The 15,528-nt window shown below is 50.9% G+C and overlaps 1 protein-coding gene across 2 annotated transcripts in view; it reads left to right on the top strand.

Moving 5' to 3' along the window:
• The window catches only part of FAT2 (FAT atypical cadherin 2), a 59,735-nt gene extending 44,417 nt beyond the window's left edge, over positions 1–15,318 (top strand). For both annotated transcript variants that reach the window (XM_074838650.1, XM_074838648.1), the window contains exons 17-24: positions 5–148; positions 854–1,051; positions 2,160–2,967; positions 3,738–3,883; positions 7,254–7,695; positions 10,218–10,371; positions 12,289–12,881; positions 13,712–15,318. In XM_074838650.1, coding sequence (XP_074694751.1) covers positions 5–148; positions 854–1,051; positions 2,160–2,967; positions 3,738–3,883; positions 7,254–7,695; positions 10,218–10,371; positions 12,289–12,881; positions 13,712–14,244 — 3,018 coding nt within the window. In that variant the 3' untranslated portion in view covers positions 14,245–15,318. The remainder of the gene's footprint in view (positions 1–4; positions 149–853; positions 1,052–2,159; positions 2,968–3,737; positions 3,884–7,253; positions 7,696–10,217; positions 10,372–12,288; positions 12,882–13,711) is intronic.
• The last annotated feature ends 210 nt before the right edge of the window (positions 15,319–15,528 follow it).

Genomic DNA, 15,528 nt, shown 5'->3' with positions numbered 1-15,528 from the left:
CCAGATCCCCAGTTATTCCCTGACAGTTCGAGCCACAGACAACGGCCACCCTGCTCAATTCAGTGACGCTGCTGTGCGTGTCCATGTGTCTGATGTCAATGACAACCCTCCTCGGTTCTTCCAGCTCAACTACAGCGTGGTGGTGCAGGTAAGCCAGGAGGCAGTTTGTTCTCCCAGTCCATCTCAGGGTACTAACGTACTCATGCATGGGCTGCTGCTGGAGCAGAGGGGCAAGACAGAGATGAAGCATGCTGTTCTTTGTGCTTATTGCCACAAAGAACTGGTAGCGTCTGCAGGGGTAGATATTCTGCCAACAGATGCCATTTTCTCTTTCCAATAGCTTCAGGCACCTCCTGTCCTTTTAGTACAGAGAGTGCAGAGCTTTTCACACTTTCTGAGCCTGACCTGCAGCCCCTTTCTCCCTTGCAACCATCCATGTCTACACCACAACATAAAGAACAGACCCAAGCACATGGTTAAGTGTCATCATGACTGCCGGATGAAGCCCAGTTGTCACTTGGACTCCAAACACCTATACATACTCAGAAAGAAACACACACAAAACATGCTTTCATCTGCCCTTGTGCTGACCTGACTCAAGGGGAAAGCAAGGGCAGCAGCTCAACTGTATACACTTAGCTGCCACATACGTAATGCCATGAAAGGGAGTCCCTTGCCACCACTGGGTCTCTGGCATTTCTGGAAAATCTCAGTCTGCATGTACTGGAGACACACACACAGGCTGTGGGATCTGTTTCCATGTTTCTGATCTAGCAGCTCAAGGGGCACTGTGGGTTCCCCTGGGCCTTTTCTCTTTGCTTGTCTTTCTCACCAGCATCTTTCCCCATTTCAGGAGAATGCTCCTGTGGGTACAAGCATCCTGGAGCTGATTATGAGCGACAGAGACTCCCCAGAAAATGGACCACCATATTCATTCCAGATCACCCAGGGCAATGATGGGAAGGCTTTTGATGTCACCCAAAATGGTCTGCTGGTGACATCATCCGTCCTGAACAGAAGAACAAAAGAACAGTACCTATTACAAGTCCAGGTAGAGCCTGCCTAACTGTCCCGGTATCTGAATTCCCCAGCCAGATTAAGTAGCAACAAAATGGGATTAGGATGGCACAGCTGGATGGAGATGTCTCTGACTTTGGAGAAATCCAATCCAGGAACAAATTTTTCAGCTTGGAGCCAGCTCCAGAGCTCATTTCTCTACACAGTCTGCCCACAAGAAGCTGGGGGCCAGCTTCTGCATTGATAAAATCAGATAATATGATCATGAGAAATACTCTGTCAGCTGTTTCCTTGGACATGCTTTTCCAGGCATCATTCTAGTGAGTTCTAGTTTAAAGTGAGACCTGGATCTGATCCTGCAAACTTTCTCCAAGTAGCCTTGTCATTTAAGAAGTGGTTTAAGTTGCTCTTCAAAGAGGATTTCTATTATTCTGTTGTTGCAGAGTGAATTCTTTAATATTCAATGTTATCAGTAAGGGTAGTCCATTACAAACAAAAGGATAATAACATGTAAAGTACATACTTCTTCAGTAATGGTAGATGTGCTAAAGCTAGGTACTATTATGTTTTAAACCTCAACCACTAACTGCCTAAAATTATGGAGAAATTTATCCTATAATCTGATTATTCACATTTTTGTATTTTGAGGTTCCATGAGTCATTCTAGACAGACATTGTCAGAGGTGGCACATAGGCTTAAATAGTCCAGAAGGTGAGCAAATGTGTTGATGTGTGTAACTGCTTTATATCTTTGTACACTCACCTACACATGGAGCCCCAAAGATTGGCAACATCTCTAAAGATGATTAATCCTCAGGAAATCAGAGCCATTCAGGTGTGCCTCAGCTGCTGATGAGCACACACGGAAATGAGCACAACCCCACCACTAACAGAAGGTCTCAACCAGACTCCATGCTGGAAGACATGTTGCCATTTCCCTGGGGCCATCTCCAGGCAGAGGTCCAACACTGCTGCCAATTTTTCCCATTCCTTCTTCATTCCCAACCTGCTGCCTGACAGCTTCCACCCATTGCTACATGCAAGGCGCTCTCCTTCACAAGACCTTATCAGCCCATCCAGTCAGGTGAGGTGACAGTAAGCCAGCGTGTGGCTATAACAGATCCTTCTGTTTTCCTTGGCAGGTCTCCGACAGTGGTATCCCTCCCCTGTCCTCATCTGCGTTTATAAATATCCAAGTGACTGAGCAGAGCCAGTATGCCCCCTCAGCCCTTCCCCTGGAAATATTCATCACCACCAACGAGGAAGCCTTCCGAGGTGGCGTTCTGGGCAAGATCCATGCCACAGACCGAGACCCCCATGACACCCTGGTGTACACTTTGGTGGCGGAAGTGCCCCAGGAAGGGCTTTTCTCTGTTGGGGCTGCAGATGGGAAGATCATTGCTGGGGACAAGCTTCCTCATGGCCACTATCTTCTGAACGTGACAGTCAGCGATGGTACGTTCACAGCCACTACCAGTGTCAACGTCCACGTGTGGTGCTTCACGCAGGAGGCCTTGGACAAGGCAGTGGTGCTACACTTCCGCCACCTGTCCCCTGAGGAGTTTGTGGGGGACCATTGGCGCAACTTGCAGAGATTTCTGGGAAACATCCTTGTCACCCGTCGCCAAAACATCCACATGGCCAGCTTACAGCCTGCAGCTACCTCTGATGGAGTGGACCTGCTCTTGGCTGTTGGAGAGCCACACGGCTCCTTGTACGAGCCTCGGGTCCTCGCAAATAAAATCACTGTGTCAGCTGGGGAGATGGACCAGCTCGTCGGTCTCCGGATGAAGAAAGCCATTCATGTGCCATGTCATGGGTCAGATTGTGCCCACCGTGTCTGCAAGGAAACCATTCAGCTGGATCCAGGCATGATGTCTACTTACAGCACTGCCCGACTCAGCGTCCTCACCCCACGGCACAGCTTGGAGCAAATCTGTTCTTGCAATGGTGAGCAATCCTTCCTGGTAATGTCCCGCCCTATAAACCTGGGCATATTGTGTTTTCCATCAGTACACTGTAAAGCACCTGGACTTGCCCTGGAATTAGGTTGCCCAATGACCAACAACTCCGCCTGCAGTTTCAAAGCCAAATCTAGACTCTGAGAGCTTGAAAGTTTCACATAGTTGTGTTTGGTTTGGTTTTTTTTAAATCTCCAGTAGCATTTAATAGCAGGAACACTTATCTCATTGGGAAAAGTTACTCATACCTAGCAGGCAATGAAGTTCAGTGATCAGAATTTCAATCTCTGAGCTCCTGTGTTGATCCTGGAGTCAGCAAAGCACAGACTGATAAATTTGAGGAAAACCAAACATTTGTTATACTTACTCTAGAATACTTCAAGAAATAGAGGGAGTAGGGATAGAGATTAGCATCACTTGGACTGCAGTGGTAGGGGGATACCATAGAATAATAGACTTATTAAGGGTGAGGAAATTGAAAGGTGTTTTAGAACACGCTGAGGGCACCTTCCAGTTGCTATAGGACAGAAATAGCCATGCTGATATTTCTGGATTGTTTTACAGTTGAGTACATAGAAGAAATACTGGGAGCTCCAAATGGGAGCTGTGGGAGATACAGCGCAGCAGTACATGGGTTGCCATGGATGAGACTGTTCCTGGACAATTATGGTGTTGGGCTGGGAAAAGAGGCAAGGCTTGGTACAGTCCATAGTCTCCAAGGGTGACAAAGATGAGACATTTCACTCACTCTCCTTCCAGGAACGGCTGTAAGGTTTGGGGGTCACAGCTACATTTGGTACCAGCACCCACAGATCGGCTCCTGGCACATACACTTTCGCCTGAAGACCCACCAGCTGCACGCTGTCGTGTTCTACGCTAACGGGACCGACCATGCCACTTTGGAGGTATGTCTTGCAATGCACAGAGGTTCCTTTCCAGCATAAAAAAAAAAAAAAACACAGCTTACTGTTTCAGGGAAGGGAATCACAGAAAGAAGATGCAATCATATGTACCTTAGTAATTCATCTAGCAAAATTATAAGACATGGGGAGACCAGGTGAGAGCCAAGCACAGTTTGACAATTGCTGCAACCACAACTAGTGAATACTTTTTTACATCTGTGAATGCACGTGCTAGTCTCTGGTGTGAAGGCAGCATACACCCGTATCACAGATCTACATCATCTTCTTTCTTTACGGATTACTTCTCCATCCCTCTCTTATATCACAGCTCTCAGGGCAAAGAATTTACCAGGTGGAATTTTCCCCAGACCAGTCTGTTTCCACTGTAGCAAAGGGCAAAATTCCCCCAGACCTTAGGAATGGAGTCAGACTCCCACCACGCACACAATTTGCCAGACCACGTTATGGCTCAACCCAACACAGAGGAGGCACCCACGTTGGGCTGGAGGGTTGGGGTAACAGGGTAGAGATAAGGAGGGCACAGGTGAGCTCTGACACTAGTAACTAGTAATGATATCACCAGCTTTACCTGCATCAGAGTGTATGCCAGTCAGGTCATGCACCTAATCAAATGGACCTCAAATTAAAGGTCCTTTACAGTAATGAACAGAACAGACAAAGCAGGGGTCTTAAATGCTATTTCTCAACCCCCCACGGTTTTCAACCACTTTCTTCAGGTGGTTTCACTATTTAAGACACCTGCAGAGCCAGGAACATTTCAGCCTGATCGCTCTCCTCCCTCTGGCTGCACACTGAATCTACCCAGCATTCAAAGATCATCTCCCTCTTCCACTCTGGCAACAGAAGGAAAGCAGCAGATGGCTAAAGAATAGGGGTTTTGTATATTCCTCATCAATTAAATTCAGACTAACTGGAGACCAAGATCATAGGACATACTTACCAGCTTACAGAGATTTATGCCTGAGACTAATCACATTGAGATCTACATACTGTAACCTGCCTGGAAGTGTTCATGCTGTCCCTGAATTCTCTCATCCTTTCTCATGGTTTCACAATCCCATCTTCCTATTTTGAAATCCTTTTATTTCCACTGTTATAAAAGACCCACACAGAAGAGCGCTACACAGCAGCCAACGCCCAGGGACCTGCCCAAAGTACATATTGCAAGCTCCTGCTGCCACAGCCATCACTCCTTGAGAGCAAGAACAGAGAAACATCATCCATATGTCTTGTACCCATCTCTGAGTGACTTTAAGCTGCACTGTAAAGGGCTGATGAGAAAAACTTAGCTTCTCAAGAAGGGTCTCTAGCTTTCTGCCCCATCTCTGGGAAGGGGAGTCACCAAGTAGTTCAGCAGGAGTCCAGCACTCCAGATGGTTCTCAGAAAGAATGAGATGGCAGGAAGCTCTACTGAGCCAGGCCTAATACACAGGGTCAAGGGAGAAAAGACTCATTATTGATGGAGTTCAGTGTGCCCATGATCTCCTGTGCTTGGATGTCTCCACAAGCTTTTCAATAGGAAACATTCATAAAGCCTCCACCATGAAGTTGCCTGGGAATCATTTCTTCCCTGACTCACTTTATTCACAATATCTCAGGGATCAAAACTTTTCTAGACCATCTGGCCTGAAAAAAACCTGAAGGAATCCCTCAAGATTTTAAGCTTGTATTCCAGGTATTCTAGTATTCTAGGTATGAACCAAAGCTTTGAAAGAATCATAATCGATGGTTTGTAGATTTGGTGAAGAGGATGAGTTCTCCCAAGGGCATGCATATCATCACCCCTCCAATCACTAACTCTCCTGTTGTTCAGAAATAGGTCGCAACAAGAGCGGGGCAAACCACGCAAGCTGGGAAAGACTTGGCAGTCTGTCAGTTCTTGCTCGAGGGAATTGAGTTCTTAGCTGTCTCCCAGCCCCAGAAATTGATAAACCCAATCTACAGACCCATCTGAAGTGAAATCATGTTCCTCTAGATAAAGTGAAGTGACAGAGTTCTCTGGTGCGCTTGCCAATTGTGCAAAGAGATTTACACACATGCTGCCCTGAGGCCCTTCCATGGCATGTGCCAGCTGCACCTCGTTCCTCCTTCCTTCAGCAGCTGCTCTCTCCTCCCACTGGGATTTATTTATACCATGGGCTTCTCTAAGACTTAACTGTTGTCCTGTTCTGCTTTTGACCCCTTTTGGCCCCTTCATATCATATGTAGGTTCCTCTAGAGTTCAGTGTAGCCCATAATCACTCCTCCTCTTCTAGCCTCTTCCAAGCATCACCACTACTTGCTGTCTCTAATTCCCCCCATGGAGATCTCTTTTGTCTGGGATGAATTATTTGATGTTACATAGCAAGATCTGCAGGTTTTCCATGAATGTTTCATTCTATCTCTCTTCTCCTTCTCTATAGACTCCTGGCTTTTATGAGAGGTTTTATCAGCAAAGCACTGGGGAGAAAAAGGTGAAAGAGATTTACTCCTGTCTTCTCCCTGAAACAGCACAGCTAACCTTTCCTTTCTCCTTCTTCCATATGAGTTTTTAAAATGAATCTTGGGCTACCAATAGGAATTTCTGATGTCCCAATTTAATGCAGAAGACACTGGTGTAGTTCACTTAGCAGCTCAATATCTTGTCTCCCTCCCGTTTGCTGGATATCAAGAATTGGATTGCAACACCTGTCAGCAGCTTTGGCCTGGCTTTCCAGCATGCTGGTTAGGGGCTGGGTACAACAGTAATTCCTTTCACTGCCTCCTCCAGAAAAAGCTGTCAGTGATCCTCCTCGACAAAGTCTTTCAGCACCCTCACCCATGCCAAAGGGGCAACTGCTCCACCACCTTCCCCACCACTAACGAGACAGCAAGAACAGAGTAAAGGCCACATGGCCCAGAACAAGAGTCCATCTGTGACTGATGATGGAGTAACAGATAGTCTCGATACGAGGGCTCTGATTAGGCTCAGAAAGGGGGAAGAAGGGGCAAGCAGCTGCAGGAGTGCATGATCACATGGCTCTGCACCCTGTTATGTGAAAAGATGATCTTCCCTCCCTGCACACTGGTCAAAAGTTGCAGGGAAGGACCACAGGTGAAATTGTGCCAGAAAGATGAAGGTGTTTTGCAAAATAAAGAAGGTTGCAGTCACTTAAACAGGCTTTAACTGATCCATGCATAGCTTAATATGGGTGAAAGGGGCTGCATTTGTCTAGCTGGTAATTTCTGGAGTCTGAAAACCGGGATTCATCTTGACTCTCAATGCTTAGGCAGGAAGGGAGGGGAACAGGCAGCAGGAGAAGTGTTGAAAGCCTCCATGAACAGCAGCTGCCTGTACCACAACTAATCGCGACTTCTGGGGCGTCTTTTGCAGATGGTTAACGGAGTGCCTCAACTTGGGTACAGCTGCAGGGGGAACTACACTGGGAACCTCTCCTCCTCACGGTTTGTGAGCGACGGTGAGTGGCACTCAGTCTTTCTGGAGGTGAAGAATACGTCTGTCCGCCTGCTCATCGATGGCCTGGGAAACACCTCTCTCCAGCTGCCAGGGACCTGCAGTATCTCCCAGGGCAGACGAGACCTGGTTTTTGGAGGCCTCTGGCAGCCGCTCCAGTCCCAGAGAGTCACATGGGGGTTCAGGGGCTGCCTGGATGTGGTTGCAATCAACGGCAAAGAAGTGGTTCTCCTACCTGGGAAAGGGCAATCAAAGGAAGTCATGGAGGAGGTGGGGATAAAGCAGTGTTGCTCCCCCACCGGCGCCTGCAGCAGCAACCCATGCCTCAACAACGGGATGTGCTCCGAAACTCATGGAGGAGGTATGTGAACATCCCACACAGAGCAATAGGAGAGCAATAAGAAGCGAGGGGAGGGAAAGATACAACGTCTTCATTCATCCCTATGCCAGGGGCTACTCCAGGAGACAATCAGAAGTCCCCCATCCCAGGGAACCTCAAGTGATAGCTGACTCAGTGCAGCAGCAGCTGGGGGGTATGAGATCATCATCCTGGCTCTCACCAGCAGACCATGGCCCGGAGGGCAGGAAGGTGTTTCTAAGGAGTGTGCATGACCTAGGAGAGTGCAGCAGTTGCCAAAAACTCAAATGCAAATAGAGATTCCACCCACCCCTCTGCATCCTTTTTGCTTAAGGAGACATTAGCGAGGCTGGAATCAGGCAAGATGGGATCATACAGTGATGGTATCTGCGCAGAAACAAGCCAAGATCTTGGTCTGCTCCCACTGCAGCCAGTGACTCCCCAGGGGTATGGGATGGGATATGGGAAAACCGTAAGCTCAAATCCAAGAGTCTCAGGCTAACATGGGGTGCCCATGCTCAACAGAGGCTTGATACCAGGCTCACTACTGCCCCATTCCTCCCATCAGAGGGTCGGTATCACAGGGACAGGGCTAGTTTGCAGTGGTCTTGGGGGGAGGAACCACTCCCAGTGATGTCCACCCTTGTGTCACTGCCCTACACCCATGTCCTAGCTTCCAGCACAGCAGGGCTGCACCCCATAACACCCCATCTATCAAGATAGATACTGTCTGTGTTTTTGCCCTTCCTTGGGGTAGACGGGTGCTTTCCAGACTGCTGCGTGGGGCAGAAGCTCCTCCTGCAGCTCTGTGCTCCTTGGGGCCATTGCCAAATCCCACACCTTGCCCAGCGAACAAGTGAGGACGGAGGAGGCAACACACCTCCTCCTGCCCTGCCCGGAGCCTCTGGGAACAACATTCCCAGCCCTGTCGACTCAGCAGCTGCCTGGTTCAGGTGAACTTGTTTGACACGAGGTGTATCTGTACCGAACAGTTAGCCTGGCTAGCACTCGTGCCCCAGCCTTAGCCTTGAGACCCTCCACACAGAAAACCCCTCTGACTGGGCTGAAAGGGGCTCAAAGCCCACAAGGTGAAAACTCATCTCTGCTCTAAGTCAAGGCATCACCTGCTTGCTTTGCAGAGACCACACAATGGGAGGGGGGAAGAGGAAAATCACTGCCTCACTAATAATCTACTAATCATCCAGTGCCCTTCCCAATTTCCTTCCAAGGTGATCAACTTCTCCTGCAAATGGCCCAACAGCCCAGGAAAGAGCCCGTGGGACATGGCCACAGTCAGAAACACACAGGACACTGCTGAGGGAAGGGGTTGCTCAGGGGACGTTGTAGTTTGTGAGGTTATCCTGGGTGCTTGGCTTCCTTGAGCATTGTGGGCTCAGTCCTGGAGACCACGGGCTTGCAGCACGAGTTTATGCAAAGCTCTGCCCAGGGATCTCAGGCGTGGGATTACATGCACAGGCAAAGACACGTCTGTGCAAGTGAGCCCAGGTAAGCCACGTGGCCGCGTGAGAACCCATCTGTGCGGAAAGGGTCAAAGCCAGACCAGCCACCACATCAACCACAGTGCTCAGGACCACAGGTGCAAACACATGTGAAGCCCCACATCCAGGAACACATGTGTTTGGGCACACGCAGCCCCTACAGGCAGTGTCCAGCACCTGCTGCACGAGTGTCAGCACGTCCTTGGTTGTACAACCACTAACACGCGTGTGGAAACAGATCTACATTTGCTCACCCTGTGCTCTAAAGAAGGGATGTTTAGCTTGTGGATGAGTAGCAAAGACTTTCCAAGCGTGCTGCAAGGTGGAAATGCTGATCTTCCTGCACGGCACCACCAGACGAGTGACTAGCAGGAGCTCAGCACAGCCAGGGACATTCCCATGCTTAGGGCTACACTAAACAGCTGCCAAAAATGCAACCAGTAGCAGCCCCCTCCAAGTCCCTGGCTATGCTGGGTTTCTCTCTGGCTGCGAAACAAACACCTTCTGTAGGCAAGAGAAACCCGACGTGTTGAGACAGGCGCTTCATACCGCGAGAACTCGCAGGACCAAAGACTTCAGAGAACAATAAGTTACAGACGATTGCATTTAGCAGAGTCAGAAACTGTGAATCAGCCAGCCAGGCTCCCCTTCCTTTAACCTGAATTTGTCCCCCAGCTTCTCCACGCAATAAAGCTATACCCCAAATGCATCCCTCGTAGGAGAGGGTCAGTATCAGGAGAGGACAGGCTTGACTTGTTGCTGAAATAGCTCTCCAGTGCCATTGTATTGTCCCAGAGTGGCCACCCAGCCTCCAGCAACTGCTTCAGGTCCTGTAACGTACCCACCAGCCCTCCATGGATGGCTTGGGTGCCCCACAGCACCTGTGGCAGCAGCAAGGACCTACGCTTAGGTAGCTGGATTGAACCCTCTGTGGGTGCCATCAGTAGCAGGCACTGCTCCTCCCTGCTCTTGCTAGTTCTTCCATACGGATAGGGTCTCTGTATGGCACTCTCTCACCCTCTCCAGGTTACACCTGCATCTGCCCTGGGTTGTTTTCGGGTGAGCGCTGTGAGCTTGGGGACAGTCCCTGCGAGTCCAAGCCCTGCCTGCACGGGGGAACCTGCACCCTCTCCGCCACTGGCTACTCCTGCCACTGCCCTGACTGGTACCTGGGCGAAAGGTAAGGTCCAGGAAGGCTTTAGGATGGGTGATCTCCCATGTTAGGCTGAAAACACGATCTCTACCAATAAGTATTGCACATTTCTGGAGCTCGCTAGATCCAGACACTCTAGGATTAATTGCAAATTGTGTGTACCTGAGCACTGCAGCAGGAAAGTGTCCAAAAGCAGAGATGAGCAGACCAGGACATAAATAGCTCTGCCATCGTGTGGTCATTGCTTCTCTGTGCCCATCTCCTCTGAGCAGGAGGAAAACAAGAAAAATCTCCTCTCCTCGCAGATGCTTGGAATGCCTGCAGATGCTACGGTTGGTGCAGGTTCAGAGCCTCTCCTTGCGAGGGAAGGGTCTCTCCCCACATGCTGCTCCGCCCCACAGTGTGAGCTGAGCTTGGCTGTGACAGGGGCACCCTGGCAGCAGGATGCTGGCAGGCACTGCCCTGGGTGGCATGGGGATGCTCCGAGGCTGAGAGGAGGCTGGCTAGCACAGTTGTGAGCTGCCCCCTCCTTCAGCAGCTGGGACACCCACCCTGGGTGCTAAAAGGGCTGCTTCTGCCCAGGACCAGCTCTGCAGAGCTCATCCAAGGGAAATTTCTCTCCCAGGTCACAGCCACGATTCATCCACTTCAAAGCTCAGCTCAGGATAGTGGACTACACTGAAAAGCAGGTGCAGGATGCCATTCCCCCTCTCCTGTCAGATAGCCTACAGGTCCCCGTTATCACGAGGTGTCAGTGTTTGGCTTTGGCCCTGAACCCTATGGTTCATATAACTTTGATGTTCTCACCATCAGTGGTACAGCTTGAATATATTTCCCATATATGAAATGTCAGTGCACACTTGCCAAATAGCTGCAGTTAGAGAATTAACCCAGGCCCAGAGGCTGCTCTGCTGCTCAGCGTTACCCACCACAGCCACGCACCCCTCTAAGCCCCCGCCCTGCCTCCAGCCCACCCTGGTGAGAAATGCCCAGCACAGGCTCCAACAGCATCACATCCAGTTCATCCTTCTGCCTCAGCCATTTAGCCAGGATGGACACTGGTCCTTTGAATCAATGCAGAGGCAGAAATTATTCGTGCAATTCTTGGAATAAAAGCATGTAGCTGAGCATTAGGTGGCAGTGTAATATCTGAAACCATCAGTTGTCCAGCTGGAGCCTGTGGGTTCATGTTAGACACACCAGCTCACACATCCTAAAACACTAAGAAACAAGAGGAGCCCAAACCTCACAGAGTTTGTTCAGTAACAAGAAAAAAAAGGAAGGAAAGCCAACAAAGCACTGTATATTCCCCTTAGCATGGGGAGATCATTACTGAGAAAGGAAAGGTCCCCCTTACTGTTGGGGAACGTTTGTGTGGGGTGGAGCAGGACAGGGAATCAGAAATTCAGTCTCAGTTCTGCAGATGCTCCATAAAATGCCAAAACAGCCTCTTCAACAAGGATGCCCATTCATCACTTCTCAGGCTAGAAGTTCCCCAAATGTTTGCTGCAACCTGCAGACATCCACAGATGATCCTGAGACCCCACAGAGCCTGGAGGACATATGAGACTTCTTAAAGAGTTTAATACATCTCAGAGTGACCCTGGGCTCCCTAATTTAACAGGACAGGAGCACCTCTTTATCTTAGCCCTAGAAACTCCAAATACTCCCCTGAGGCAGGAAGCCCCCCGTTTTGATTTGCTGCATATGACTGAAAAATAGGACCAGCCTATAAAACATGGTCTCCTGAAAAGCGTCGTTCTATACTCAAATATCATAGTCCTCTGCCAGGAGAGGCAGGTAGCACGAGTCTAGCAAGGGAGGGAGAGTAGACCGGGATGGAGCACCCTTGGCTGGTGCGAGTCAGAGCCCCGAATAGGATGACACAGTTTTAGCTGCATCCCCAGGCTGATGGTGGCTGTCTCCATCCTTTCCTACCCGCAGGTGCGAGAAGCTGGCCGAGGAGTGCCAAGACAACCCATGCCGAAACGCCGGGCGCTGCGTGAGCACCCAGGGCTCTGTCCACTGCATCTGCCCATTGGATTACCAAGGGGAGTACTGCACACAGCCCATCATCACCCCCGCCATCGTGCCCACGCAGTGGGCGGTGGGCCCCGAGGAGATCGCAGAGATCGTAGCCGGCGTGCTGGGGGTGGTCATCCTGGCCGTGGCCTTTGTGCTCATCCGCAAGCGCTTCCGCCATCGGGCCAAGGCACACAAGCCTGTGGCCAGAGAAGACCCCGACCTGCTCTCCAAGAGCGAGTTCTCCAAGAGCGTGGGTGTGGGCACCCAAGCCGTGCCACCCATCGAGCTCAACATCCTCAGCGACGCAGCACACAACAACCTGGACCGGGCCACGCCGGAGCAGCGCAAAACCACCAGCACCCCTGAATTTGTCACCTTCAACTCAGCCAACGCCCCAAAGCACCGGGGCACCATCGTGTGCAGTGTGGCACCCAACCTGCCCCCCGCTGCACCCCCCTCCAACTCTGACAACGAGTCCTTCATCAAGTGCACCTGGGCCAGGGAGGAGATGGGTCAGTAGCCACAGCTTTTCCTTGCTCTTACACATCCTTCTTCCTCTTGTGAAGTGGATCTAAGGTTTGCAAACATGAGGGACACACAGTGTTGGTTAAAGCCAAGCAAAGCACAGGCAAATGCTGCCCAAGACCTGCTATAGGTCCTTTATTGGCTCTTCCCTCCCTGCTCACCAGTACATCCGTTTTCAGCTTTAACCTGCTCACTCACACAATCAACAAGGAAACTGTTACTGCATAGCCCGGATTCCCATACATCCTGGGTCAAAAGACCTTATAAAAGAGAATAATGAAACTAAGGGGAGAAAATTAAGATCCTAAAAATCAGTGTGAGTTTTAAGGGAGGCATTTGCATCAATGCTCCTAGGCAGAGGGAGCACACCCTCAGGGAAACACCTTGTGTGGCTGCAGACAGCAAGGTTACTGCTTTCTCCCCATGCAGGAGTTCACCACCAAAGTACACTTTTAGGAGAGCGTTCACAAGTGTAACTACAGGGAAAGGGAGAGATGCAGTGGATCACTTGCATGATGAAGGGATGGGGGCAGAGCAAGCTGCTTGCATCCAAATGGCACGATGAAGTGTGTCTTTTGGGTTCTGGAGTGGTGGATGCCTGAAGGCTGGTGGGAACACTGCCTCAGCACAGCCATGGGTGCCCTCAGGTCCCCTTAATTCCCAAAGAAGCAACTGCAACTCCCCTGTCCCCACTTCTCTCTTTCCTGGTCTGTCACATCTCCTGCAGGCTCAGAGTCTACAAAAGGAATTAGAGGGAGGGCAAGAGAGGCAGAACAACAGCTTGAACTGCAGCTAACACAACTCTGTTTTATTCCAGTCTACCCAGCAGAAACAACCTACTGGCCTCCCCGGTACCTGTCATCAGACGTCCAGGAATATTCCCATTATGAGATCATTCAAGGCCCCCCTCCATCCTCCTCCCACCCTCCTCTCCCCCCACCGCCTCCTCCGCCGGCAGACACGGAGCCGGTTACTCTTTACGGGGGCTTTCCCTTCCCACTGGACCAGAGCAACAAGCGGGCCCCCATCCCACCCCGCTACAGCAACCAGAACCTGGAGGACTTCTTGCCCCTCGGCCCAGTGGACATGGGAGCCTCCCAGTGCCAGAACGAATATACAGCCATCAGCTACTACCCAGCCCAGCTGGTGCAGGGCGAGGGCGTCCCGTACCAGCCCGAACCCGGCTACAAGCGGGTGAGCATGCGCCTGAGTGTGGCCCAGCCCTCCTACGCGGACTGCGAGGTGGGTCACCAGCCCAGCATCCGAGCCCAGCCCCTTCCACCCCCCAACTACGAGGGCTCCGACATGGTGGAGAGCGACTACGGGAGCTGCGAGGAGGTGATGTTTTAAGGGGGGGCTCATTCTCGAGATGAGAAGAGAAGCACATCTCCACACAGAACAGCGTGCAGGGGGCTGGCATGTGCTGCTGAAGGGAGGTTTACGTGTCCCCCCCGCCCAGCTTGCAGCATCTCCCCCTGCACGGCTGGGTTGTAACTTGGCTGGATCTTTCCCCCCACTGCCCTCCATGGTGCTTCTGCTGCAAACAGAGGGGAAATGCTCCAGCCACTGCCAGGACACGGAGGATGCTCCTGGGATGCCAATGACTAACCTGCCTCCTTGCCAAGGGGACTTCCTCCGACACCGTGCAGGACCACAGCATGCCACCTTCTCCCACCCCAGGCCACAGGGATGATGATGAGGAGGAGGACAAGCACTGCAGGCATGGCAGCAGTTGTGGTGGAGAAGGTGTGAAAGGACTAGCGATGCACAGCCTGGGAGTACCCCAGGTGGGATAGCAGAGGCTCCCTGCCCCCAGCTCTGGCTCCAAGGGCTTGCATCAAGCCAACAGTTTGTCCAGTGGAATGGATCAGCTGGCGCAAACCCTCTTCCATGTCTTCTCCCCATGCAGGGAGAGAGATGAGGGAACACAGCTGGTCCCATCAGCACATCCCTCACTTGGCCAACAGATGTCCAAGAAAAAAAAAGTCTATTTCCATAGAAAAACCAAGCAACAAGCTTCATCACACCAGGAACCACCCGCAGACTCAAACCAGTGCAGCTAGCAGCAAAGCAAGACCCCTGCCCAGCTGGGCTGCGCTCACAGGGGTAAGGGAGACCCTGCCCCAAGGATGCGAGCACAGACATGCCCCGTGGCTGTCGTGGTCCCATGCCGAACGCAGCGGTACATGGTCCTGCCACCCAGCTGGGGCTCCCCGGTGTATCCCAGAAAAACTGGCCAGCACCACGTGGCTTCTCCTATCCAAGATGGAGCACTGAGGCCATTGAGTGTGGGTTTGCCTGTATGTCCTTGTGCTTGGAAATGTATCATTTCTTCGTGAGAGGTTTTCTTTGGTTGGTTGTTTGATGTAACTTTTTTGTTGTTGATTTTTGGAAAGTATTAAAAGAGTTTGGATTTTTTTACTATGATTTTATTCTGTAACTCAGGGATTCTCTTGTAAATAGTACATCCCTGCCTAGCTCCAGCCAAGAGCAGCCCAGGGAATAGCAGCTTATTTTGGACACCAGCACCCTCAGCCTCTTGAGCCTTCAGAGAAGTACCAAGTCAGCAAGTTCAATGCATCTTTGAGGATATTATAAGGGCCAGAGGAAGGAGGCAGACCCATGGTAGCCTGC

This window comes from Strix aluco, chromosome 13 (assembly GCF_031877795.1).
Source record: "Strix aluco isolate bStrAlu1 chromosome 13, bStrAlu1.hap1, whole genome shotgun sequence".
Classification (NCBI taxonomy): domain Eukaryota; kingdom Metazoa; phylum Chordata; class Aves; order Strigiformes; family Strigidae; genus Strix; species Strix aluco.
This window is presented reverse-complemented; position numbering and strand designations above follow the sequence as displayed.